The following is a 27,554-nucleotide window of genomic DNA, read 5'->3' as shown; positions in this document are numbered from 1 at the left end:
GCGAGCCACGGTTTGCTCGGCCACGGGGCTAGAGGCTAAAGGAGAGAGGAAGAGAGTTCCCAGAGAGAGCATTCTGGAAGCCCAGCTGGCCTGTTCCCCAACACAAAGGAGAGAAGGAATGAGGACCAGGTGGGCAGATGCCTCGGCCTGGCCGTGGGCTTCCTTAGCAATTTCTAGGAAGCAAGGCTCCCCTGTGGGGCCTCCAGCTCCGAAGGCCAGGGGCCCAAGGCTACGTGGAAGCAGGTGAAGGACTCTCGTGTGCTGGTGGCTCCCAGGTTCCTAGAGAGAAGCCTTAACTGTGTCACAGGGGTAAGAACCACATCACATCACCACCACCATAATTATCATAATGGTCATAATTATCATAATGACTTATTGAGCACCTACTACATGTAGTCCCTCCACTAGCTACTTCCTGGATTCCTCACTCCTCCTCACACCACTGTCCCTGTTCCCCAGGGGAAGAAAGTGGAGGTCAGGGGGTCAGTAACATGCTCACGTGATTCTTGCAGAGTGGTCTGGAGTAGTGACTAGGACAGCACAGGCTTCAGAGCCACACAGGCAGACCTGACTCCAGATCCTGGCTCTGCACCGCCAGCTCTGGAATCTTGAGCAAATAACTTACCCTCTTCTGACAATTTCAATCAGAGATGCCAGAAGTAATTCATCTCAAATGTCAGCGCCCAGGGGCTGGCCCCGCTGCCTGCAGCGCTCTGCGGGAGAGGCTTCTGACCCACGTCTACGCTCATGGGAACGAGTGCCGTGATCAGTTACGAACATCTGCCACGGGGTGGAAGGCAGGGTGACAGCACCAGTCACCTGTTGGCTACGCCTGATCTGGAGAAACACCACGGCTTACAGAGACATGGGTGCGCGTGGATACATACGGCCAATGGATTTTTGACTAAGAGACCAAAGCAACTCAACGTCTTTTCAACAACTGGATGTCCACATGGGACTAAATAGACCTAGACCCCTATATTGGGCTGTTCACAATTAAATTAAATTGACATGGATCTTAGACCTAAAGCTAAACTGATAAGGCTTCTACAAGAAAACATGAAAGATTATATTTGTGATAATAGGCTAAGCAAAGACTTCTTAGGAGGTGGAAAGCTACAGACATAAAATAAAAAAATCCAGGAGTTAGACATCATCAAAATTAAAACTTCTGCTGATCAAAGACACTGTTAACCGAAACCAGTTTGGCTCAGTGGATAGAGCGTCAGCCTGAGGACTGAAAAGTCCCAGGTTGGATTCCGGTCAAGGGTATGTACCTTGGTTGCGGGCACATCCCCAGTGGGGGCGTGCAAGAGGCAGCTGATCGATGATTCTCTCTCATCGATGTTTCTAACTCTCTATCCCTCTCTCTTCCTCTCTGTAAAAAAATCAATAAAATATATATTTTTTAAAAAGACACTGTTAAAAAAAGAAATGAACTTGTATCCAAAATAGGTAAAGAATGCCTACAAGAACACAAACACCCCAGTTTTCAAGGAGGATGAGGGGCAAAAGGAACTATAAGAATGGTCAACAAGCATACGAAGAAGTGGTTGACAATATAAGCAAAATGCAAATTAAAACCGCAGTGAAATACTCCTACACACCCACTCACCTGGCTAAAATTAAGTAACTTGACAATGGCAAATGTTGGCGAGGATGTGGAACAGCGGGACTGTAAAACAGTACCACCATCTGGCAAAACGTTTGGTTTCATATCGTTAAACACTCGCCCAGCATTTGGCCCAGCCATTTTACTTTAGGTACTTACCTAAGAGAAGTGAAAACAAAACAATAAAACCTATACCAGAATGTTCATAGTATCTGCCTATGCATTATAGCCAAAGACTGAAAACAACACGAGTGTCCCTCAATAGGAGAATAAGCAAACTGGTGTGTTCAGACAGAGGAACACACTGCTGACATGCTCAGCAGCATGGGCAAATCTCACAGAAATGGTGCTGAGCTGGACACAAGGAGTACACACTACATGATTCCTTTTAAATTGAGTTCTAGAACGGGCAAAACCAATTGATGGTGAAAAAAAACAGAACACTAGCTGCTTGGGAGGTAGTGGGTGGGAGGGATTGACTGTGAGGGACATGAGGAACTTTGTTGGGTGGCAGATATGTCCTGTGTCTGCGTTAAATCAGAGTGTACCCTTTAATAAAAGCATACAGCCCTAGCCGGTTTGGCTCAGTGGATAGAGCATCGACCTGTGGACTGAAGGGTCCCAGGTTCAATTACAGCCCAGGGCATGTACCTTGGTTGCAGGCTCCTTCCCCGGCCCAGGCCCAGGTCAGGGTGTGTGCAGAAGGCATCCAATCAATGTGTCTCTCTCACATCGCTGTTTCTGTGTGTGTGTGTGTGTGTGTATGTGTGTGTGTGTGTGTGTGTGTGTCTCCCTGACCCACTCTCTCTAAAAATCAATGAAAAAATATCCTCAAGTGAGAATTTAAAAAATCAATTAATTAAAAGTATACAGTTAAGACTTATGCATTTCAATGTATGTCAACTTTTTAAAATCTGGCTGCAGCTAATGGGTAGCCAGATTTGCAAGAAGTGTAAGCTAGTTGACCTCTAACACATGAACAATGAAAATCAGGGGCACTATACACATGTGCAGCTGTGCACACATGAGGGGTGGAGCCAGGCAGGTGCTGCACACACAGGCATCTCCGTGGTCTTGATGCCGCCAAGGGGCAGCCCGGCAGGTGCAGACCAGATGAGCCCTTCCTCACGTCTGCTCTGCCCTTGGGGTCCCCTGTCCTCTGGCCTCTGAAAGCAAAACACTCCTGGAAGTGGCTCCTGAGACGGGCGACAGACATGGGTCTGTGTGGAGACCACAGACGGCATTCCCAGGGCCCACAGACATCAGCAAGAGAGCCAGCTAACCCTCCTGCAGCGGTGGGAATGAGGGAACAAATATTTGCCCTCCCCTGTCCCCTTCCAGGGCTTTCTCCAAGAAAGGAAACACCAAACCTCTCTACTGTGTCCCTGAGCCCTTCCTGCCTCCACCCAAGAGGCTCCCAGCATCCTTCCCACCAATGCCTCCCCCCCTTGTTCACACACTTGGTAGATCTGAGAGGGGCTGACACCCCCTCACTCAACTCTTCCCAGCAGAGAAGGGGGAAACGAGGGGCAAAGTTTGGAAGAGATGGGCTTGGGCCTGAGGTTGTGCTGCAAGCTGGAAAGGAAACCCCGGCCAGGCCCAGGGGGAGAGACTGGCTGGTGGGCCCTGGTGAGCCCAGAAGGGTAGGAGGAGGAGACCAGACGCTGGGAATGATGACAAGGTCCCTCTGACACCCGCCTTCTTCCCCAGCACCTGGAGGCCTGCCCACCGGCCTGCCCCGCCTCTGAAGGTCCGGATGCACTTGTGACTGAAGAGCAAAGTACCAAGGAAGCCAAGCAGGAACATGACTTTCTGCTCATCCCCACGAAGGAACACCAGGCCTCCTTCTCCTCTGCTGGGAGGGAGGAGGTCTGGGCAGGCCGCCCTCAGACTTGCACAGAGAGAGATGGAGGAGGTCTGGGTGGGGGGGCTCTCAGACTTGCACAAAGGGATATGGAGAAGACTGAGCAAGGGTCAGCTTCCAACTGACCTGGCCAGCCCAGGCCTCGTGGGGCTCCAGAGGCCAGTGTGATGTTCAGATCAAGGTCACATCAAGTCCCAGCATTGTCACCCTCAACAAAACGCACCGCACTGTGAGCTGGAGGATGATCGGGGGGCCAGCCCCATTCCCTTCACTCCATGAAGCCCTGGATGGTTGCTGTGTGAGGCCAGTCCCAGGGGGGTTAGCCCCACCCCCTGTGCTTGCCATGAGGGCCCCTTCCCGCTCCCCCACGGCCTCCCCATGGAGCTGTCCTCACTCCTCTCCACCCCACTGAGAAGCCACATGACACACGGGAGCTTGTCACATGTTCAGCCATATGGTTCCTTCTGCTCAGTTCAGAGTCCCCATAGACAGCAGGTTCTTTGAGGGGCAAGGACCGCGGCCTCCGTGTGACCCCCTGGGGCCCAGCGCAATGCCGGGCACACAGAGCCAGCCCTCCCTAAATGCCTGTTGATCTGGTTTCTTTGCATGAAAACCAGATCATGACAAACGCGGGCCTGGAAATAATCCACAGTACTCCCAGGGAGACGGCCCCAGTCCCTCTCCCAGCCCACCCTGTGCCATCCACAGTCTGAGTTCTGGCTGGGAACTGGGCTCTCATTCAGCCCATCTGCTCGGCATCGCTTTGGTTGCTTTTTCTCAGTTTCATATTAGAAAAAAAAAAAATTCCCTTGAAAAACACAAACAGCAAAGAGAGGGGGCAGGCTGCAGGGGACCAGTTGCAGCAGGCGTGGCCGTGGGGGGCAGAGAGGGGCTGTGGGGGACAGTGGCCTGGGGGACCCAGGGCCTTCTCAGGCTCCTCCAGCAGCCCTTCCCCCACCGAAGAAGCAGCTACCAGAAGGGCTGTCCCTGCCTGTGGGGGTGGGATGGAAAGAGCGCTTTACCAAAGAGAACTGGGTCTCTGAGTTTAAATCTGCTGGCTACGGTAGGAACGCATGTAACCTCAGTGGGACCTGAGGTGAGTCATTTTCTATGCAGTTTGTCCATAAAAGAGAGGGCTCGTCCATCCCTGACATTTTGATTCTCCCAAGCTAATCAATACCAAAGGGGTGTGCCTGCCACCCCTGCCTCACCGGCATTGTCAAGGAAACCAGGGGAGACCCGCCCCCATGGCCCAGAACCCCCAGGGCCAGAGAGCTGGAGAGGGTCCGGCCTCCACCTCAGGTGTCTCAGACTCCATTGTAAATAACAACCCGGGCCAAAACCAGTTTGGTTCAGTGGATAGAGCGTCAGCCTGCGGACTGAAAGGTCCCAGGTTCGATTCCGGTCAAGGGCATGTGCCTGGGTTGCTGGCACATCCCCAGTAGAAGGTGTGCAAGAGATAGCTGATCGATGATTCTCTCTCATCAATGTCTCTAACTCTCTATTCCTCTCCTTTCCTCTCTAAAAAAATCAATAAAATATATTTTAAAAATAAATAAATAACAACCCGGGAGGTCGGAGGCCTTTTCTGCCCTCATAGCCAGTGGGAACCCCGGTCTGCGCATATGATCCCACGTGAGACTGATGGGGAAGGTGGGGCTCTGTCCCATCTTGAAGAACCTGTGTCTAGGAACTTAGAGAAGTATCACGTGGACACAGAGGCTCAGCTGGGATAGAAGATTCAAGCCAAACCAGAGAAATCGAAGATCAAGTGAAGACTCCTCTGACCTGGACGTCCCTCTGGTCATCACACCACAAACAGCTGCCACCCGCCTCCCCGGCCAGGACCGGGGCCTGCAGAGCAGGACAACTGCTGCCTCCAGGAACTCAGTGGAGAGAAGCTTCGTGCAACCAGCCACAGACTTGGTAAGTGCCGTCCCACCAAGGGCCCGCCCTCTGTGGTGAGCAGGCTGGTGAGGTAAGTGAGGGTGCTGGTTTTAAGTCCCGCATGGATCAGTTAGCTTTGCACAAAGAGAAAAAAATGTCCCGCCCTGGCCAGTGTGGCTTAGCTGGAGTGTCATCCTGTACACCAAAAGGTTTTGGGTTTCATTCCCGGTCAGGGCATATACCTAGGTTGCAGGTTCAATCCCTGGTCGGGGCAAGTGTTGGAGACACATCAATGTTTCTCTCTCTCTCTCTCTCTCTCTCTCTCTCTCTCTCTCTCTCTCTCTCTCTCTCTCTCTCTCCCTTTCTCTCAAAAATCAATAAAAACATATTCTCAGATGAGAATTTTTTTAAAGTCCTAGCCATGGACCGGCATCTAACTATAGAATAAGCCCAAATGACAATCACAAAGAGACCCCTAAATCCAGGTATACCACACACTGACCTCCCAATGCCAACCACAGGAGGGTCCTAACCAAGGGTGAGTCCCCAGGGCAACCCCTGGAATCTTTCTGAGTTCCCAGCCTTGACCTTGGTCTTGGGGCTTTGGACAGTCAAGTCCCAGGCTGGGAAATTCCTGAGCTGAGTTCAAAGAGGAGAAGGACAGAGCCCTCGGGGGTAGGGCTGCCTTCTGACGGTGGGTCACTAAGATTTCCCTGCGGGTGCTGCTCTGCTCTGAGGCTGCCTGGGGTCTCACGCAGGCCAGCCTTAACCCCTGACAGCTAGCCGGACCCCTGTGCTGGCCAGAGCAAAGTAGGCCCGGCACCCAGCAGATGTTCATAAATAACTTTTTTCATGAGTCAGTGTTAACTAATAATGTCTTCCCTGTGCTCCAAATTCTCCATCAGCCCCCCCTCTCTCCTGTATCTCCGTACACCCTGCTCCCTCCCCTCAGCATTTCCACACGCTCAAGCCTCCCATCTCACAAGCGTTGTCTAGACCCTCTGACTCCCACACCATCTCCACTTGCTCCTCACACACCCAGTCTAGTGTCCACCCTCCTCCCTCCCTCCCCACAGCCGTTCTCAGTTACATCAGCCGCAGCAACCTGGGCACTCAGCCCCAAGGCCACTGTGCACTGCGCACTGTACTTGGCCTCTCGGAGCAGCGGACACAGCCACCAGCCACCCCTCCTTTGTGACTGCTTCTCTCACCATGTGTCTAGCCTCCTCCGCACCAGCCCTGAGTCCCTCCAGGTGCTATCCCTTACTCCATCCTCTCCCTGGAGAGTTCACTGCCCCATGACCCCCACCACCACCCCAAGCTTCAATCCCATCTCTATGAAAAGGACCAGACTTTTACCTCCAGTCCAGACCCTCCTTCTAAACCTGGCCCCCAAAATACCCAGCTACTCACTGACATCCCCTTTCGTGTCTCAAGTATGTCCAACCCAGCACTTAGAAGCCAAGCCCTCGCCCTCTCTTCCGGGTCCTTCCATCTCAGAGAATGGCTGTACCATCGATCCAGTGGATCCCACCTCTCCCAGATCCTCCTATTTCCTACAGTCTACCGGTAGGAAATCTGAGATCTGACTGTTCCCAAATAACCTCCCAGGCCCTTCAGAGTCAGGCCACCATCCTCTCCTCACTGGACTCCTACAGAAGCTCCCGACTCATCTCCCACTTTCCACCCTGCTCCTTTCTACACCCTCTCCACACAACAGCCACGGTGATTTTCCCCATCATCTGACTCCTCCGACTGAAACCTTCAATGACTTCACTGCCCTTCGGCAGGAAGAAGCCCGATATCTTCAGCAGAACCTCCAAGGGTCTGTCCCTCCATCCCTAACCGTGGGTGCTCTGGCCATGCGGGTCTTCTGGTTGGAGAAGCCAGGGCTCTCCTGCCGCAGAGCATTTCAGAGGCCACAGCAGGGCTTCCTGAGTGTAGAGCACATATGAATGGGGATGGTGCTAACATACAGATTCCGATCCAGTGGCCTGGAGGGAGGCCTGAGATTCTCCACTTCTGCGGAGCTTCCCAAGTAATGCAGGTGTTTGTGGTCTCCTGGCCTCACTGAGTAGGAAGCACCTAGAACACCCTCCTCCACCCTCAGTTGGCTCCTACTCAACCCTCAAGGTTCATCTTAAACATAGTTTCCTCAAAGAAGCCCTCCCTGACACTCTCCAAGATTAGGTTAGATTCCCCCTCCACAGACCTTACACTGTTCCCCTGTTATGCTGTACGTCTTTGGAATATTCCTATCGAACTGTCCATCCCTCATTCTTAAAGTTATTTTTTCAACTCTTGTCTCCCTAGCTAGACTACAAGTTCCACAACAAGGACCACAATGCCACATGGCCAGCATTCTTCCCATCGTAACACCTGAATTTCCCTTTGAGAGCCACCCCTCTCCCACGCTTGGTCCTTAGGGTTTAGGTGGTGGAGACGAGGCCAAGTCTAGCCAGTCAGAGCCTTCCATCTCTCTGGTTATAATGATTGGTTCAGAAATAGACACGTGACCTAAGCAAGGCCAATGAGCTTCCTCCCTGGGCCTTTTGTTAGAACTACTGGGGAAAAGAGACTCTTCACTTAGCAAGTAGGAGCAGCTGTCACATTCCTGTCATCACAGAGACAGAGTTTAACAAAAAAATGAAACCAGTACAGCAAAGAAGTAGAAAGCCATTATGAAGGCAATAAATTCCCATTTATTCTTAAGCCAAAGTGAGTTATGTTTCTGTCCCTTGAAACCAAGAGTCCTGACTAATACAACATTCAAATAAATATTGGGTGTTGAATGAATTACATGAGCATGTGAGCAACTGAAGACTGCCAGGAGGACTCAGTGACTCGTGCTAGGAAACTTGCAGAGTTCTCCCTGCATACTCCCTCCCCCGATCCATGAGCACAGAGACAAGCACCCCGCACCCCATCTTGCAGACCAACGTGCAAGATGGCCACAGGCTTCTCAATCCGCCGTGCAAACAAGGGACCCAGCCCCTGGCTCAGATGCCAGCACTGCGACTGGGCTGATGAAGGTCCTCTGGCTGTCAGTGCCCCCTAGGGCACCCAAAAGGAGAGCAGAGAGGTCCTCAGTCAGCCCTATGCCCCGCCCACTCCTGAACCCTAGTCCAACCAGGGCAGGCGCTGCTGCCATTCAGAGATATTGCCCCTCAGTGCTTACCACACAGCTCTGTGATGGTGGGCATTTAATATGGGTGATAATGGAAAGATGGTTTTTTACCCGCTTTCTTTGGGGATATCACTTTGCAACAGATCAGGTCAGGGAAGAGGGGATGCAGCAGAGAGCAGCCCTAATTATCATCACACCGAACTATCCATCCTTCATTCTTAAAATTATTTTTCCAACTCTTGTCTCCCTGGCTAGACTACAAGTTCCAGATCAGGGGAGAGAAGAGCCCTATTTCCCTGTGAGTCACCTCACAGCAGAGCTCCAGGACAGAGCCGGAGGCTGGCCTACATGTCCCCTCAGCTGATTCAGGAAGCGGCGACCTCTTCAAAGCTAATCCTCACCTGGCAAAATGCAAGGGAGGGAGAGACGGAGGGAGGGCGGTGCATTGCTTAGGCAGTGACACTGCCTGAGCCAATTCCTCCCTGAGGGCCACATCAGGTGTGGGTGACCATGCCACCAAGGGGGTCTAGGGTAAAGGGGGAGGGGCATTATAGGGGGGAGGGTGCCGCCCCTCAGCCCCTTTCCAGGAATGAAATGGGGCTGGGCCTGGGGACCTGGGATGTGATTTCCCAGGAGACAGACTTGTGAATAAAATGTTAACAGGAAAAGAATCACCCAGAACTTCTAAGGCAACTCTACCGGTACTGGGGTGGCAGGGCCAGCCCAAGAAGGCCAGTCAGAGGCAGGTAGACCTGCATGCAAGTTCCATTCAAGAACCAGGAGAGGCCTGACCAGTGTGTGGCTCTGTGGTTGAGCAATGACCCATGAACCAAGAGGTCACAGGCTGTGGGCAGGAGGCAGCCGATCAATGATTCTCATCACTGATGTTTCTATCTCTCTCTCCTTCTCCCTTCCTCTCAGAAATCAATTTAAAAGCCATATCTAAAATGTCTTAAAGGAAAAAAAAAATAACCAGGAGGGTCCCAACCCATGGGACCCCTGCTTTCCTATCCGCAGGCCCTGGCAGCCCGCCTGGGCAGTAGCCCCTTAAGGCACTTGCATGCAGCTGCATTCTAAACCTTTCCCACTTGCTCTTGCCTGGGGCCCTTGTTCCGGAACCCCACTGTTCTACAAGGGCTCTCACTGATTACCCAGCATCCCGCCAGCCCCCCTCAGCCCAGTCTATTTCCTCACCTAACACCCCTGAGTCCCAGTCACACCTCCCTCCCACGCTGCTGAGCTCAGGGGAACTCTGCTTCCAGAGGAGGCTGGGCACCCCGTGCCCTCACTGGGCAGGCGCAGCTGGGCCGGGTGCGGAAACAAAGCAGAGCCTTCAGCGGCCCCTCTCCCGCCCCTCCCCCCTCCCCAGCTCTAAGCCTCTTACCTTCATGGTGGGAGGCGCCGTGAGAGGAGGGGACAGCGGCCGGTCCGGCAGGGCCACATCCGAGCTGTTGGCCAGCTCCTGCTTCCTGTGAGGAGGCCAGAGAACACAGCAGAGGTGAGTGGGGGCCCGCCGGCACCGTCCCCGCTCCTCCAAAGCGTGGGCTTGGGGGCACCGTCCGACACACACTGAGCAAACCAGAGTGGGTGCACCTCCTGACTGCGCTGGAGTAACACGCAGAGCAGGGCTGCTCCCCGCGTGGTCCCTGCTCCAGCAGCGGGGACTTGCGAGACATGCAAATTCTCAGGTGCACCCCGGGACTCTCGGGTGACGGGGCCCCGGAATGTGCATTTTAACCGTCTCTCCAGGTGGTTCTGAGGCTGAGAGCCGCGGGGCTAAAGAGATACAGGATTGGTGGGGCTGGGTGGAGAAGAAGGGTCGAGGGGTGAACATTTTCTAATCATCCTCTCTGTAGCCCCTTCGTCCCTCAACACATACACACACACACACACACACACACACACACACACGCACCCCAGCCAGGCAGCTGGCCTTGGGCGGAGGGGCTGCCTGCTGTGTGAGTTGCAGGTAAAACTTATTTTAGTCCCTGTGGGCTAGGGCCATGGGGAGACTGCTAAACAGAGTTGTGTCGCCATGACAACATGATTGCGACAGGTTCCCCACTCTCGCACACCCTCCACTTTCCATCTGGCCCTTCCAGTGACCAGGGAGTGCTGGCACACAGTCTGATCTCCAAGCAGAATGTTTGCAGCCGGATAATACTTCAGGGCAGCGGTTACGCAATGGCCAGCTGGGCAGAACCCCGGGGAGTCCCCGGACGAGGGACTCTGGCGTCCCGGACGTGCCCCAGTTATATCCTGGGATGGGAGGGAAGGCAAGGGTCACAGTACGAGGAGCGTTAAAAGATCAGGATGAACCATCCAACCCCCAACTTTGCAAATGCTTCCCTCTCCAGAGCCCCAGCCTGAAGCTGCTGAGACAGCCCCAATACCTGGTCCCCCTTAAATAACCAAGGAACACCCCCTGCCAGCTCGAGAGAATGCTTCTGCACTGCTTTGCCGCCCATGTACTGCCAAAGGGGGTCACAGCTCCAATCCCAACCTCCTTCATGAGAGAAGCCCACCCCTCTGCCCAGAGCACACCTTGTCCCGGGCCCAGCCACCACCCTGTCCCAGCTCCTCTCAGCCTGACAGGCCCAGACTAAGAGGAGCCAGGCCAGTGCCCCAGGCCCTGTCCACCCTGACACAAGCCCTGCCTGCCCCGCAGCCTGTCCTCCAGGAAGCAGGACAAGGAGGCTGAGTGGACATCTGGCTGGGACAGGCTCCCTGTGACCCTTAACCCCATCCTGCCAACTCGCCCTCTGCTCCTCCATCTGCCTTCCTCCTCCTTTCTTTGTGTTTTTTTTAATATACTTTTTATTGATTTCAGAGAGGAAGGGAGAGGGAGAGAAGATAGAAACATCGATGATGAGAATCATTGATCAGCTGCCTCCTGCATGCACCCTTCTGGGGATAGAGCCCGCAACCCGGGCATATGCCCTGACCGGGAATCGAACCATGACCTCCTGGTTCATAGGTCTACATTCAACTACTGAACCACGAGGCCGGGCTTTCCTCCTTTGACCTTGGCCTGCCTCATTCTGATAGCTGGAGAGAGGGTCTCCCTCCTGAACCAGACTATAGCGAGCTTAAGAATCAACAGGGTCAAGACTCAGCACATGTACACACACACACACACACACACACACACACACACACACACACGAATGAACGCAGCTTCTTCTAGCTCTCTGCCAGAACCACCAACCTTCCCTTCCACAATGGGAACCAGCCTGGCTACTCCGGCCCTCACCTGCCTGTGGGCCTGACAGAGCTGGGTCCACTCAGGCCCACCCCTCCTGCCACTCTGCCCTCTCCCAAGCAGCCACGGTCCCTCCTCTAGGGCTGCACCCCTGAGAGCCGTGGTGGGGAAAGAGAAGGGATGAAGAGCACCACCCTCAGGTCCCTGAGGTGAGGACAGAGGAAGGCAGCTCCCCTCAGGGGCTGGGAGCCTAGTAGGAAAATGCATGCAGGGAGGGAAGGGAGGCAAGGCCCCCCCCCCCCCACAAATCAGAGTCTATAGGACACCTGGGGGTTAGCTGAGGACCTCTGGCCTATGCCCCCGGAGGTGGCTTGTGGGCGAACTTGACCAGTGGCTGCCCTGGCTCTCCAAACACACAAACTCTAGAGGAGGGCAATCCTGGCAGGTGTACACCTGTGATCAGGGGATGCCTGTGTACATGGGTCTGTCCATAAGGCCCACGATGTCCACTCCCGTGAGACCAGAGCAGATGTGATTCTTTTCCAAGGTCCCTGCATCCCAGACAGTGTCTCCCCCCCCCCCCCCCCCCGCTGCCCACCCCGTACCAAACCCTCCCCGGACTGAGCCCCTCTCCCCTGCGCCAGCCTGTGTGCCCCGGATGCTGGAGTCACCTCCAGGGAGCAGTGAGGACTATCAAGTGGGAGCACAGGGTGTCTCCCAACAGAAGGATTTCCCATGCGATGCTTGGAGCCTGGCCCTGCTGACACTTGACTTTGGACTTCCAGCCTCCAGGACGAAGGCAGTAAATGTCTGTTGTTTCAAACCCGCTGCCCCCGTTGGTGCTACTTGGTTACCGCAGCCCTAGGAAACAAAAACGCTGCCCACGTCCCAGGCTCTAGCCTTGGCTTTGTAACCAGAGGACCCAAAACGAGGATGAAATAAATCCCTGCTTCAGCCTCGCGCCCCTGCTGTGGTCAGCTGGGCCCCACCTTGTCCTGCCCCAGCCTCCACCACCAATGACATTTAAGTGTCAGCCACCCTCCCAAGGACAGCCAGCCAGCCCGGCTACTGACTGGTACTGAGATAAGACAGTAATCCCAGCCCTTTCTCAGGCAAATGTCACACATGAGTAGGTGAGAGTGACCTGAGTCTATCAAGGGGTGACCTTGAATCTGATCTAATTTTTATAAGTAAAGAGTAAATTATTGCTGAAACCGGTTTGCCCTCATTGATGTTTCTAACTTTCTATCCCTCTCCCTTCCTCTCTGTAAAATCAATGAATATATATATATATATATATATATATATATATATATATATATATTTTTTTTTTTTTTAAAGAGTAAATTATTAGCAGAGGTGAGACCCTCGCTAGTCTCTGTAACATCTTTCTAGCAGCCCACAGGGATCTTGACATGTATCAGTGAGATTGGAAACTGCCCCTTCAACCAAGACAGCCAAATGCCCACCCACAGCTCTAAAAACTCGGGGTCCCGGACCCACGCAGGGATGCACAGGAGGAGGGGCTGGTGATGAGAGAGGCAGAGGGGGAAGGAGGGCAGAGAGAAGGCCGAGGAGGAGAGGAAGACCATTCACTCAGCTAAGAGAAGGAGGGTAAGAGCAGGTGTGAATGGACTGGACAGGAGCCCTCCTCCCGCCTAAGGGGGTCAGGGCACTGCCCACTCAGCGTGCCTCCCTCCTGGATCCACATGGCACTGAGCTCCTATGTCCATGGTTCCTTCCCAGAGCCTAGGCGGTCGGAGAGGGCTTAGGGAGGCCAGGAGAGGTGCTAACTGGCTTTAGCCAAATGCAAATCCTTTGGCCAAATCAAATCTCAGGAGGAAATGATCAAAGAGCCTGGAGGGGAAGCTGAAAAACTAAAAGATAAGTCATCCAAACGGGACTGTTTACAGGGAACTGGACAGGCCCTGAGGACAAGGACCCCACTTTCAGCACCCAGGCATCCAGGGTCCTCACTTCAGCCTCCGCTGGCTCTGCCTCAGACCATCTGAAACCCTTGCAGCCATCATCCCTCACACACTTCTATGAAAATGCCCACCCCTCGAATCACGAGATTCCTGGGTTCAAGTCTGGCTCTTCTTGCTACCCCACTGTGTGACCTTGGTCATCTCCCCTTTCTGGGTCCCGGTTCCTTCATCTGCAGATGGGGGTGACAAGGTTCTAAGGAATGAAATGAAAAATAAAGACCTATATAAATGTAGACCATTATTATTATCATCATCATCGTCATCTTTACTGTTACCGTGACTCATAAAATGGCAATCTGGTCTCCTTGTAGAGAGAGAACCAAGGGTCCAGGACCATTTAAATGTCTTTGAAAACATTTCTGGCATCTCAACTAAGCACCAATTCTAACCCCAGGGATCTACTCTCAGGATCATAACTGTCTGGTTAATAATCCACAGGGGAAATACCCACCTCCCACCGGATGGCAGTGGGCCAGGGGTAAGCCCTCCCTGCGTCTCCCCGGACACCAGCCTCCTGCCAGCCACCACGCTGGGCTCTGCTTCCTCTCGCTTCCCAAACAGCCATGCTAGAGGAATGGGGACAGCTGGCCACTGCAAAGAGCTCCTGGGAAAACCAAACCCAGAGGAATGAAAAACATCACTCACAACAGCCCAAAGGCGGAATAACCCAACTGCCCATTAGCCAGCGGCTGGATAAACAAAGTGTGGTCTTTCCCAGGAGGGAATATTCCTCGGCCATGAAAAGGAGTGAAGTAGTGAGAATGCCACAACGCAGATGAACCTCAAAAACGGAACACGAAAGTGGATTGTATGATTCCATTTAAGTGAAATGCCCAGATCAGGCAAATCGGAGACAGAAGGTAGTTAGTGGTTGTGCAGAGCTGTGGGAGGAGGGGAGAGCAGTGACCACTCATGGGCCTGGGGTATAGTGTGAGGTGATAAAATGTTCTAGAAGTACACAGTGGTTACGGTTGTGCAATGTTGTGAATATACTGAAAACTGCTGAACTGTCCACCTTAAAAGGGTGAATTTTAGTACATATAAGTTGTATATCAATTTTTTAAAGGAAGGAGAAAGAAGGGGCTCACTGAGCTCCACTTCTGTCATCCTGCTGTTTAACTTCTTCTCCAGCTGCCTGTGGCGCCCACGGGGCCAGGCTGTGTGCTGCCTGTGGTGCCCACAGGGCCAGGCTGTGTGCAAGTTCTTGCTTCACGGAGATGCCTAAGATGCTGAGCAGGGTTTCCTTACCACTCCCCCTGTTGAAAGCAACATCTTATATGTGAACTGCAGCGCAATGAAAATGCAGGAAGGAAGGGTGGAAAGAAGGAAAAGAGTGCTCCCGGCACTCTTAACTGCGTGCAGCAGAGTCATCCCCTTGGAGAGATTTTTAGAGTTCTAACTACACATTTCTATATTTTATACAACCAACTAGACCATAAGCAATAAGAAATGGAATAACATTGCCCTGACCAAGTAGCTCAGTTGGTTAGAGCGTCATCCTGATATACTAAGGTTACGGGTTCAATCCCCAGTCGGGTACATACAAAAATCAACCAATGAATGCATAAATAAGTATAACAGCAAATTGATGTCTGTGTGTGTGTGTGAATGTCTAAAATCAATAAATAAAATTTTAAAAGAAATAAAATAGCATTAACATAATCCTATATAATAAAAGTCTAATATGCTAAGTGTTTAGTTATCCAGTCATCTGTTCAATGAATCAAAGTGTAACATGCTAATGATATGCTAAAGACCACTCAACCATTTGCTATGGCGTGCACTGACCACCAGAGGGCAGACACTTCAACCGGTAATTTAGCTTGCTACTGGAGTCTGGCAGAACAGGTCACACCCTGGAGCCTCCTGCGGTCCCTCCTCGGCTGGCCAACCTCCCATGTCCCTTTCCAGCCCCTATCATGCACCGGTGGGGTCCCTCTGCCTGGCCTGTGCCCTCTCACAATCCAGGACGCTTCAGAGGATGTTGGAGAGCTGGTTTCAGCCTAATCCCACAGACCAAGCTGAAGGACCCCACTGGTGCACGAATTCGTGCACCAGGCCTCTAATATAAAAAATAAAGAACTTCAAGAGAAATCATTTGAAACTCACACAATTGGTAGAAAAAGGAAACCAGAAGCCTGGACTATGAAAAGCTGGACAGAGTCTTAGTAAAAACCTCAGCTTTCCCCTCTGCTGAATGGGCACGTAACTCACAACTCATATGACCTTCCAACTTTCCTACACAGGACTCAGCAAAGTGTGCTCAGCTTCTCCATGTGACCAGTTTTAGACATTTTCCATGATGATTGAGAATTATGTGCTCACTGGGTGAGCTGGGCCAGGGGGATGGCTGAGTGGACCGGGCTAGGTGGGGGCTGAGGGCCCATGCCCAGAGGAATCCACCTTGCTGCCTACAGAGACCCAAGGCCCAGGGGCACAATCACGGAACCCTCATTCTACCAGCCAGCAGTGTTGCGGCATCCCCATGCATGGAAACATTCCAGAAGGTCCATCCATGTGTGCAGGACACCCTGGCAGCAGGCTGGAGCAGAGGGCCAGGCTCGGGCCTCGAGGGAGGCAGTATGTGCAATGGATCAAAAGCACTGGCTTTATGGTCCAACAGGCATGGGTTAGAATTCCAGCACTGACTCCTGTGACCCTGATCAGCCACTTCACTTCTCTGCACCTCAGCTTCCTCAACTGTAAAATGCCAGCCCCTGACCAGGTGGTGTGATAAGGCCTGTAACCCGCTCAGCACAGTGCCAGGTCCTCAGCAAAAACACAGGCCTGGTCGCCACCGTTACTGTTGCCACGGCTGCTGTCAAGTGGGCTGGAAGGAGTGGGCCTGACGGAGGGGACCAGCACAAAGCCAGCCAGAGCGGGGAGGGGAGGCAGGGACGGCTTCTAATCTGGGGGGACACAGATGCCCACATACTTTGGACCCTAAGCCTGGAAGGCACAGACAGGGGAGCACAGCCATTGTGTGGAGGCCACCAGGTCCTGCACATACACAAACCCCAATGGAGAGCCCAGAGGTGAAGATGTGAGCGTCCACCCCGTGTGGGGGCCCATGTGGAAGGGGAGAGGGACACGAGCCCAGCAGAGCCGGCAGAGGGGGTGGAGGGAGGAGATGGGTGACTGGATTCAGGAACGAGGCTCCAGCAGGTGGAGGGAGAGCCTCCGGTGCCCCTGAGAGACCCCGTGGGAAGGAGACGGTGTGGCTCACCGGTCGGCACCTGGCACCGCGGACTTTGGTGGCACATCCTAAACCCGTGCATATTCAAAGTGCATCGTGGAGACTCGGAGCACCACCTGGACCTCCGATCATTCGACACTCCCCAGGGGATGCAAATCAGCAACCTTTCCCCCACCACCGAGCACACCCAACCCCGGAGCTCATGGACACAGAGACCAGCAGCCCGGGACAAATAGTATAAACCATCAACAGCCCAGACAGGAACACTGAGCTCAGATCCCAGGCCACCGCAGCAGGATGGGCGGGAAGAGGGTAGTCACATTAGGGAGCACCACTGGTTTCCACACACAGCCTGAGCGCCAGGGCCCTGTGTGAGGGGAGGGGGGAGGAGCGGCAGGGGCCCAAGGGCTCTAGGGGTGCCCAGTAAGGAGTGGACGGACGGCAGAGGCCAGGGCTGTAAAGGGGGTGTGCCAGGTGTGGCTGACCACCCCAGGCCATGGCCTGGGCATCGAGCTGTGGATGCACAAGGGACCAAGGGAGGCCTGGGTGACACTCCACCCCAGCAGCGTCAAAGGGCACGCTGGCTTCTCTCGGGGTGTGACGGGTGAGGATGACATTGCCCTTCCCTGGAAGACCCTGAGTCCCTACACGGGGCCAAGGGTAGGAGAAAGGGCAGGTGCCAAGGGAAGCCAGGGTACAGACCACAATGTCCACCTCTGAGCGCACTGCCGTGGGGAAGACAGGAGCCCCCTGAGAGGGGCGCCCCACCACATTGCCCAGAGTGGGGGGCATGCTGCCCCACTGGCAGCCGAGGTGACCTGGGGCGGTCTTGATGGTAATGGTTATGTACTGATCTTCTACAGTGACCTTCCATTTGTGACGAGGCCACTCTGATTTTTCTTTTACGGTAGTGACGCTGCCTTCTAAAACTAGTCTATTCGTGGTTTTAGCACTGAGCCAGCTAACGGAAACTAGTCAGTAACCAGCACAGGTGGCACACAGACGTGGTGGAAACAGTGAGGGTGGCTGCTGATGGCTGGGATTGGGGGAACAGGCCCTAAGCCATCTGACTGCATCTGTGGCAAAGGGGAGCAGCTGGTTAGAAGGCAGGGCTGGCTGACCCGCAAGGCATTGCTGGAGGGTGCCAAGGCGGCAGAGAGGAGGACAGGGGGATGGAAAGGGGAGGAGGTGGAGGGAGGAATGAGCGGGAGGGGCTCCCCGGTGCTCATGGCCATGGACATGAAACAAGAGGGTCAGAGCCATGAGGCATCTCAGAGGCAAAATGAGGAGCACTTGGCGGCTGAGGGTAAAGGAGGACGAGAGCGCCAAACACGTGAAAAGACTTCTGAAAGCGGAATGATCAATGCTTCAGCCATGACACGGGCGGAGGAGAACTGGGTTTGCAAGAGGCAGCTGATAACTCATTCGTTCTGGTCACACTGCATGGCCCTGGGACACCTAGGTGGGATCCGAGAAGAACGGAAGCCTAAACAGAGAGTCCGGGGTGAGGAGAACAAAGGTGGAGGCTGAGGCCATGGGAGGAGAGACTGGGGGGAAAGGGGGGGGGGGCGTGGGGAAAGGGGGACAGGTAGAGCTGAAAAGTCAGAAAGGAACAGAGTGCTCAGTGGGGACTGGAAAGGAGAAGTGAGAGAGGGAGGACCCGCCGGACGGAGTGGAGTGGGGAAGGTGAGGGAAGGTCGAGTGCCTAGGGGTGGTGGCCGGCGAGTCACCCCACTGTACAGAGGCCCCACTTCCCAGGCACCGAGGACATCACTGACTTACGGGCACATCTCATCCAGCCCTTTACGCGCCGAATCCCTTGGAAACTGCCTGCCGAGGAGCTTCCGATACGGGGCCAGCGGTTCTGCTTGGCACTGCCTGGCCTCCGATGAGGAAGCTACGTCATGGCCCGAGCAAAGGCGGCTAGCTCCCAAGGTCACGGCCTCAGACAGCTTCAGAATCACGCCCACTAAGCCATGGAGTCAAGAAGCAAGAATGGCAGCATCTTCCCGGCCTGCTAGTATTTCCTGACCTGGATGGCAAGTGCACGGGTGCTTGTTTTATCATTCGGCTTGGATGCATGAAACGTATCACAATAAAAAGTAATTTTAAGTAGTTCTCCCTCACTTCCCTAGGAGCGACATCTATAACTATGCATATGAATATGGATATAGAGACAGAGATGGAAACAGATATCGTCTTAAGCCTGTTAAGATTTCCATGATGAACATAGCAGATTGACCGCATGCATTTCTAATGCTTCTCTGAAGCCCCTTTAAAATAATAGTGTGGGATTTTTTTTATTTTTAAAGTGTGAACTGACAAAAGCAAATGTAGTGGAAAGAAAAATTCAGCCTACACGAGATCACAGGCACCTGGAAGATAGACCAGGATGGATGACCTGGGGGAATCCTTGATACTTAAGACACTAGGCTTTGGACACCCCCACACTCCTCCCAACCTATCCCTCCTTCCCCAGCTAGATGACCTCTCAACCTTCCCTGCCATGGGAAACTGAATAATCTGTCAGAAAAGACAACACCGGGGTTCCTCCAGTGGAAAGGCTACTTGCTACCCAACCATCACCCTGCATGGATGCCCGCCCCCAGGTGGCACACCAGCCCAAACACAGAGTCCCTGATCCACTCTCTAGTGGCTTGCTCCTGGGTACAGAGGGATGGCTAAGGATGGCCAGACATCAAGAGGAAGCTGAAGAAAACAGACAATGTAAGGAACCAATGGAAACTTCAAAAATACTATAAACTAAAACCTGCAGAGAGATAACATTTTGTATCCATTACATGAAGAGAGAGTACTATAAACATGGAATGGTCGGGAAAGAGAGAGATCTTAGGAAACAGAAATAGGATTGAAAGACTAAAACAAAAAACAAAGATATGGAAAATGAAACAGAGAAGATAAAAACATCAGAGGATATAATATCTTTATTGGCAACTGAGCGTAGCCAATAATAATATCTAGCCAATAAAGGTTCCAGAAAGACATTATGAAGCAGAGAAGAGCCATCCATTGCCAAGGCAACCAATAAAATGGGTGTTGTTTCACCATAATCCGAGCAAATTATCAGAGAATCAGTACAAGAGCATTTCCCAGAACTGAAAGACCTGAGTCTGGGGCCACCAAGTACCCAGCACATGAATGACAAAAGATGTATTCCAAATATTGTCAGCAAGTTTCAGAACACCTGGGTAAATGAAAAATCCTCAACAACTCCAGAGAGAAAATACAAATACACACCGTATACAAAGAAATATAAATCATCAGATCATTGGGTTTTTCAACAGCAACTCTAGAATCTAGTAGGCAATAATGTAATACCTTCAAAATTCTGAAAGAAAATTGTTTTCAACCTAACATTTTATACCCAGGCAAACTATCAGCCAAGTGTGAGAGTAGAAGAGACTATTTGGAGTATGCAAGAGCTCAAAAAAGTTTACTCCCCACACCTTTTCTTGCATTCAAAAGCAACAGCCCAGTAGAGGAGAACAAGCTCTGAACGTGAAAACTCCTGATGGAAAGAATGGAATTGACAGGATATCTAATGGGTGCAAGCTTTGGGCAGGAAAAAAAATTAAGAAATTATGGTAAAATAAATTTAAAAATAGAAAAATATAGGTACATGGAAAACTATGCTAATGGGGAGAACATGAGTTAATCATTTACTTGGGAGGGTAGAAGCAGGAAGGTTAAACAAAAAAGAAAACCAAATTATAGCACCCTCTTTAGCTCAACAATAAACATTATTTAGTCATCCTATATAATGAAAGACTAATATGCAAATAGACCAAATAGCAGAATGACCAAACAACCATGCGTTGACCACCAGGGGCCACGCACAGAACATGGCAGGCATTGGCAGCAGGCAACAGAGCCAGGAACATTGCAGGCATCGGCCAGGGTGGGATGATGGAGCAGATGAGCAGGGACGCCAGACCAAGGTGGGGCTCCAGTCACTGTCATCGGGGCGAGCCTTTGTCTGTTACTGAAAATTCTTCGTTCCCACACACTGCAGTCCCACCCGCGGCAGTCCCACCCGGCACTTGCACCTGCTGCTGGTGCTGGCCCCACTCACATCTGCTGCCGGTACTGGAGCTGCCACTCACTTCCACTGCTGGTGCCCGGGGCCAGCCCCAATCTCTTGGTGCCATCAGCAGGTGTGAGCGGTGGCTGCCAGCCCCAATCACCCCTCAGGGCTTCTCCACCTCCCCTTGCTCTTGAAGGCTGATCGGGGAGCAGCTGCCGCTAGAACCCGCCCCAATTGCTCCACACTGTCAGTGGGTGCAAGGGGGGTCAGCACCATCAGTGCATGGGAGCAGCAGCGACTGGAGGACTGCAGACAGACAGGGGATGACGGAGTGTGGGGAGGGAGTGGGGGGAAGGGCCAGGCAGGGGCATGGAGGATGGACCAATACCCACCTCTGTGCCCACAGTTCCTTTCAAGGTGCACGAATTTGTGCACTGGGCCCCTAGTAATAAATAAACATCAACTATTGAATCAAACCAAAAAAAATGGTGCTCCTGAAAGGACACATGGCTCCCAGAGTGGTCCCAGGTCTCGGCTGAATTCCTAGAAGCCCCAGGGGAGAAGTGCCCCTCACAGTGCCCAGCACAGTGGTGTGTGAAACCACCGTGCTCAGAAACCACCCGACAGTCTGTTAACACGGGGGGTCACCCACCACAGAGCGGACCCGGCGCCCAGCCAAGCCATCTCCCCACCCTATTCCAAGACTCTGCCTCTCAAGCCTTAACTCTTCTGAATAAGTCATTACTCTGTCACCAGATTAGTGATCTTGATCATTAGTTCAAACTAAACGACAGACTCTGCAGACTCAGATCATAGCATTTCAGGGCAAATGTGTCTGACCTATTCAATTAATAATGTCTGATCTATTCTATTAATAATGTCTGATCTATTCTATTAATAATGTCTGATCTATTCTATTAATAATGCTCCTCCCTATCTGTTTCACTCCTTGGAAAGACACATACTTGGAGCTGCCTTGCAGACAGGACACGTGCCTATCCTCATTCTTTTTTTCTTTTTTTAAATATATTTTTATTGATTTTTTACAGAGAGGAAGGGAGATGGATAGAAAGCCAGAAACATAGATGAGAGAGAAACATCGACCAGCTGCCTCCTGCACAACCCACACCGGGGATGTGCCTGCAACCAATGTACATGCCCTTGACCGGAATCGAACCTGGGACCTTTCAGTCCGCAGATGATGCTCTATCCACTGAGCCAAACCGGTTTCGGCATCATTCTTGCATCTTTGGGAGATAAATGTCCAGGGCACAGGGGTACACCTGTGACCAAGCAACTGAGCGTAACTGATTCGCCCCCAAGAACCAGGACTGCAATCTCATTTTACCAACTATGTGCTCTAACCCCGCCTACAGAGACCAGCACAGGTGAACCAAACCCAGCGATGGTAAGCCTCCTGCCTCCTCCCAGCACCTGCTGCTTTCTCGGGGACATTAGGAGAGGAAGGCCAGGATCACGGTGAGAGCCCCAGCGGCATCCTAGAATCTGAGCACGACCCTTGCAGCATATTCTACGGCTGGGAGGCTCAGGGAAAGGGCTTGGCAGCCTGGAGCACCGCTGGATAACCACGATCTCCGAGTGTTGAGCAGAAACCTACTCCCTGGGCCAGGCTCACCTCCTGACTCAGCGGGAGCACAGGGCCTTGGTGAGCCACCATTCTGGCCCCTTCGCTGGACTCTAATGCACACCCTGCCCACAGGCCCAGCTCCCGACAGAGCTGCTGGCACTGAGCGAACCGAAGGATGAATAAGCAGATGAGCAGCTCACAAACCCTCGGAGCTCAGGGACTAAGTTGGAGTGTCCGGGGCAAGCCTTCGTCTCCACTGCAATTCGGTCTTCTCGGCTGTTGCTCTAAATGACCTTAACTCCCCGCTCAAGTGTCTGAGGCAGTTTGCCCAATCCCCACCAGTTTGGTCTGTTACTCAACTCATGTCCTTCCCTGGTAACTGGTTCTCCTCCTGGCCTTGCATTACTCTTCTGGACACAAATAGTAGAGATAAAAGAAGTATCTTCCATCATTATCACTAACGAGAGGCCCGATGCATGAAATTCGTGCAAGAGTAGGCCTTCCTCCCCCCCCCCCCCCGCAACCCCCCCACAGCTGCCAGCGACCAGCACCCGGCTTCTGGGCTTCCCTCACAGCCCTGGCTTCATCCAAGAAGGATGTCCAGTCTAATTAGCATATTATGCTTTCATTATTATTATTATACGTCATCATCATAATACAAACTAATATTTAGTAAGCACTATGTGAAGCACTTCACATGCATTGTTTCATTTAATCTTCTCAACAACCCTCCGATTCAGAATTATTCTCCCATTTTACAGATGAAGAAACTGGGGCTTAGAGAGGTTACGTGACTTACGGAAGGTCCCACAGCAAGTAAGTGTCCACGCTGGGACCCTAAGAGACCCCGGAGGGCAGCTTGGGGATGGCTCCTCTCTGTCACACTCCTGCTTGGGAGGCCTCAGTGTCAGCCCCACTCCCCACCCAGCAGTCCTGGTCTCCGAGAGCTGCCAGCTGAGCCACTGGGATCCCTTATTCAACCCTCTTTTGGGGGAAGAAAAAAAAAGAATCTCAAAGTTCCTGAGAGTGCCCTCCTAGACCAACCTTTCCAAAGCAAAGCTGCTTGGAAAAGAGCATGAGGTGAGGTTTTTTTGTTATTGTTGTTTTGGGGGTTTTTTTTAAGAAAATTATTTTTCATTTGCTGAATGCCTTACAAAACATCCTTTTCATACCCCATTGTGGGTTGTTTCAAAGGGTACACTGAGTGAGAGACCCTCCTTCTATTTCTGGTTTTTACATCTTATTGTAAATGTTAATATATACTCATTGGTTTAAAAAACAGAGAGAATCCAGAGGCATCTAGCGAGAATGGACTGGGTGTGGGGAGGGGCCCGCCACATCTGCCTTCTGCTGTTCTGCCGCAGCCCATCAGACCAGAGCACGCCAGGCCCTGGGGAGCAGATGCAGCGCCTGCCGCCGGGAACCGGGCTCCGAAAAGGCCGCTGTCCCGCTTCCCGCTGAGCCACGTCCAGCTGCCCTGGCCAGCTAAGTGACAAGATGATGCATCAACGTCAATAACGCTGGAGGGCTCTGTCCACGGGCACAGCCTTATTCTCCCAGGAGGCGCGAGGAAGTCCGTCTCTGCAGGCGGCCAGGCAGCGGGGCCGCTGAGAATTGTGTGTCCCTGTCATCCCCTCCCAGACCTCCTCCCTGCCCCAGGGGCCAGACCAAACAGGGACGGGAAGAGGCCACTCCTAGGCCAGCCAGAAAGTCAGCCAATGAAGGGGCTCCTGGAGGCCTGGCCGCAGGACTTGATGAGTGCGGTGGGACGGGAGGACAGAGGAGCCAGGCACGGCTCTAAGTCCTGGGGGGCACCTGGAGCCTTGGCAGGCCTCCCTCGCCTCCCTCCGTCCTCCTCTGCCCCCCGCACACAGGCTGCTCCTGAGGGCACTGGGTACTATCTGTTGAGTGAATTGAAGAGGTTGGTGGCTGTACTGGGTCGGTGCCCCCAAGAGGAAGCATGAACAGAAGCTTCTAGCCAGAGTCTCCAAGAAATGTGCCTATCTGCCAACCAGGCTGCAAGCGCCCTGAGGGCAGGCACTGTCTCAGCCGGCTCCGTAGGGCGTGGGGCCCAGAACTGCCCCTTAAGACCTGACACTGAATAACAATCTGCACCGAAAACGTTTATTATCTCCTTCTCTGCCACCAGGACTCTGCGAAGACGGTCCGGGACAGGGAGCGATGGTTCCTTCTTACGTGTAGGGGAGGCAGCTGAGGCCTGGGGGAGGCTGCGTGATTTGCCAAAGGAAGCACAGCTAGTTAGCGGGGCGACTGGAATCCAAGCTCAGGAATTGTGATTGCAAGCAAGCCCCTGCGGTCCAAGCGATCCCGTTTGTGTGGAAGCGAATGAGTAGAAGGGTGGAGGGAAGAATTAATGGAGGGATGGCTGCAGCCCCCTGCGTCCCCCCACTCTGCCTCCCACAGCTCACATCCCATGCTGAGCCTTCCTGACCCCTCAGGGTCCTGCCTGTGAGGAGGGGTCTCTCTTGCTGTGCACACCCCAAGCTCCATCCCCCTGCACCTCCAACGGCGCTGCACAATCCACTCCTGTCTGGCAGAGCAAGGACACGGCCATGACCTTGTTGGCGTAGCACCTGGTGCTGTCGCACAGCTCGCCGGAGTCCAGGAACCCAAGCCAGCGGGAGGATGTGGCCTCCAGCAAACCCTCCCGCAGGCCCCGCGCCCTCCCTGGGGAGCGGCCAGCAGGCAGAGGTGGGGTCTGCGGTCCGCACAGACAGGGGTGGCTTCGAGACCCTGTGCAGCTTTGCTGCTGTGCCAAGACGCTGACGTCTCCCAGTCTCCTCCTGCCTGACATCTGGGTCCCCCTCCAGATGCAGAGTGAGCAGGCAGCAGAGAGAAAGGGCTGCCTCCTGCCTATCTGGGTCAGAGCCTTGGAGGCCCAGCAGCGCCCTGGGATCCTCCGCCGCTCGCCGCGGGAACAGAGCTGACTAAGGCCCAGGGCGCCAAAGCCAATCCCAAGGGAGGCGGCCGCTCTGTCCTGCTCCCAGCTGCAGATGGAACACATAAGTGGGGCTTTTTAAATAGGTTTGTTTTACAGATTTACGGGGAGGAGGGGAAGGGGGAGGAACCAAGGGCGGAGAAGGAAAGGGGAAAGAGAAAAGACAGGGTGGAGAGAAGAGAAAAACGGAAGTTTTTTGAAGAGCGTTCAGATTAAAGACATTTCCCTCCCCATCAACCCCAAAACCTATCAGTTAAACCATCTCCCCACCCCCCCTCCGCCAAGCTGGTGAGGCCCAGCAGTTCGGGGTCGCCCAGAGCCACTGCCTGTGGCAGGGGCATTGGTGGAACCGCACGAAGGGCTGGGCCAGGCCTTTCCGGGTCCTCCTGGGATTCAGCCGGAACAGTCAGAGGAAGCCTCTGAGTGCTCCCTGGCGCCCCCCAGGGGAGCAGCGGGGGCTGCCGAGGTTGTGGGCTGCATGTGGCATCCCCGCTCCACCCGCAGGCAGGAAGTGCTTTTACCCCAAGCCCCAGGAACTCCGAAAAGGCTCTGCTGCCCTCAGAGCTGCCAGTCTAGCCGCTGACTGTCCCCCGCCCCCTCCCCAGCCCGGTTCAGATCCGCACCCAAAGGCCACCTCTCCAGCTCCCAGCCCCCTCCACATGGTGACCCTGAAATAAGAGAGGATAGACACGGTCCAGAGCAGGAGGCTGCTCTGCCGCCCTCCCTCCCACTGAGTAGCCTGCAGCTCCCCCAGAGGAAGGGCTGCCCGGGCCTCTCCCTCGCCCCCCCTCCCTCCAGGACCAAGGGTGCTATTAGGAAGCAGTCACGGGAGGGGCCCTCGGCAAGGGCCTGACGAGCTTCAAAATCTGACCTTCGGCCAAAACCGGTTTGGCTCAATGGATAGAGCATCGGCCTGCGGACTGAAAGATACCAGGTTCGATTCCGGTCAAGGGCATGTACCTTGGTTGCGGGCACATCCCCAGTAGGGGGTGTGCAAGAGGCAGCTGACCCATGTGTCTCTATCATCGATGTTTCTAACTCTCTTTCCCTCTCTCTTCCTCTCTGTAAAAAAATCAGTAAAATATATTTTTAAAAACCTGACATTCATTCAGCGGGTATTTATAAAGCGCCCACTAGGTGCCAGCCTCTAGGGACCTGATGGGAATAAGTGGTGGCTGAGCCCCTCTTCCCCTCGTCACTAACTCCTCTCCACCTCCCCATTCTAATCTGTTCTCTCCATCCCACTGCCACTGTCACGCCATCACCTCCCAATCTCTCACCCGGACAATGGCACCCCATCCTAACCCATATCCATCCCCTGCACCCCTCAACCTACCCTCCAGGCTGTTAAACCAGCATGGCCATAGCCTGGTGAGGCCAAGTCCTGCCGAGGAGCTGAACGAATGTCCCTCCCTTGTCCGTGGATGTGCCGTGGTAGTAGTGCAACTTCCGGACAGAAAGGAGGCCCGCACAGCCCTGATCTCCCGGGATGCACCCTCTCCCCACCCAGTCGCACCCGCGCCAGAGCTGCATTTGCCACCATCACTGGGTGCCATCACCTCCCCATTTCCCACCGTCAGCTCAGACCTCGCCTCTGAGCTTCACACGCCCCTGCCAACTAGACATCTCCCTCCCCTTGGGATCCCACAGCACCTCAAACTCCAAAAGGAACCCCATCATTTCCTCCAACCGGTTCCTCCTCCCAGGGGCTGCCTCTCCATTAGAGGACCAAGCACTCCTGACTCCTCCCCCTGCCTTATGCTGGCCATCCAGGCCCAAGCTGAGTCCATGGCCCAGCAGCAGGGATGTGGCCCAAAGGCTCATGTAAGATGCAATTTTCAGACCCACCCCAGGCCCACCAATGGAAGCCTGCGCTTCGACAAGATGCCCAGGTGACCTGTGTGCACGGTCAAGCATGAGAAGCTCGGCTCTCACACTCAACAATGCCTTCCTCCGCCTCCTGCATGTCTCTCCGGTCCGCCACTCCCTTCCATCACCCCGCCCCCCACCATCTCCCACTGACATCAATCTCCATAATCCCACTCCTGTCTCACTCCTCCAACGCCTTCGCCCCCAGGAGCTAAAG

At 53.5% G+C, this 27,554-nt stretch overlaps 1 protein-coding gene across 16 annotated transcripts in view; it reads right to left on the bottom strand.

Moving 5' to 3' along the window:
- RAP1GAP2 (RAP1 GTPase activating protein 2) overlaps positions 1-27,554 on the bottom strand; it is a gene marked incomplete at its 5' end in the record, with an annotated part of 219,295 nt that overhangs the window by 89,490 nt on the left and 102,251 nt on the right. For 13 of the 16 annotated variants that reach the window (XR_014793065.1, XM_084862918.1, XM_084862909.1 and 10 more), the window contains one exon: positions 9,875-9,959. The exons of the other annotated variants lie outside the window; for them this stretch is intronic. Coding sequence is in view for 12 of the 13 variants with exons in the window: in XM_084862918.1 (XP_084719044.1) it covers positions 9,875-9,959 (85 nt within the window). The remainder of the gene's footprint in view (positions 1-9,874; positions 9,960-27,554) is intronic. 16 annotated transcript variants of the gene reach the window in all.

Source organism: Pipistrellus hanaki, assembly GCF_964339955.1.
Source record: "Pipistrellus hanaki genome assembly, chromosome: 16".
Taxonomy (NCBI): Eukaryota; Metazoa; Chordata; class Mammalia; order Chiroptera; family Vespertilionidae; genus Pipistrellus; species Pipistrellus hanaki.
This window is presented reverse-complemented; position numbering and strand designations above follow the sequence as displayed.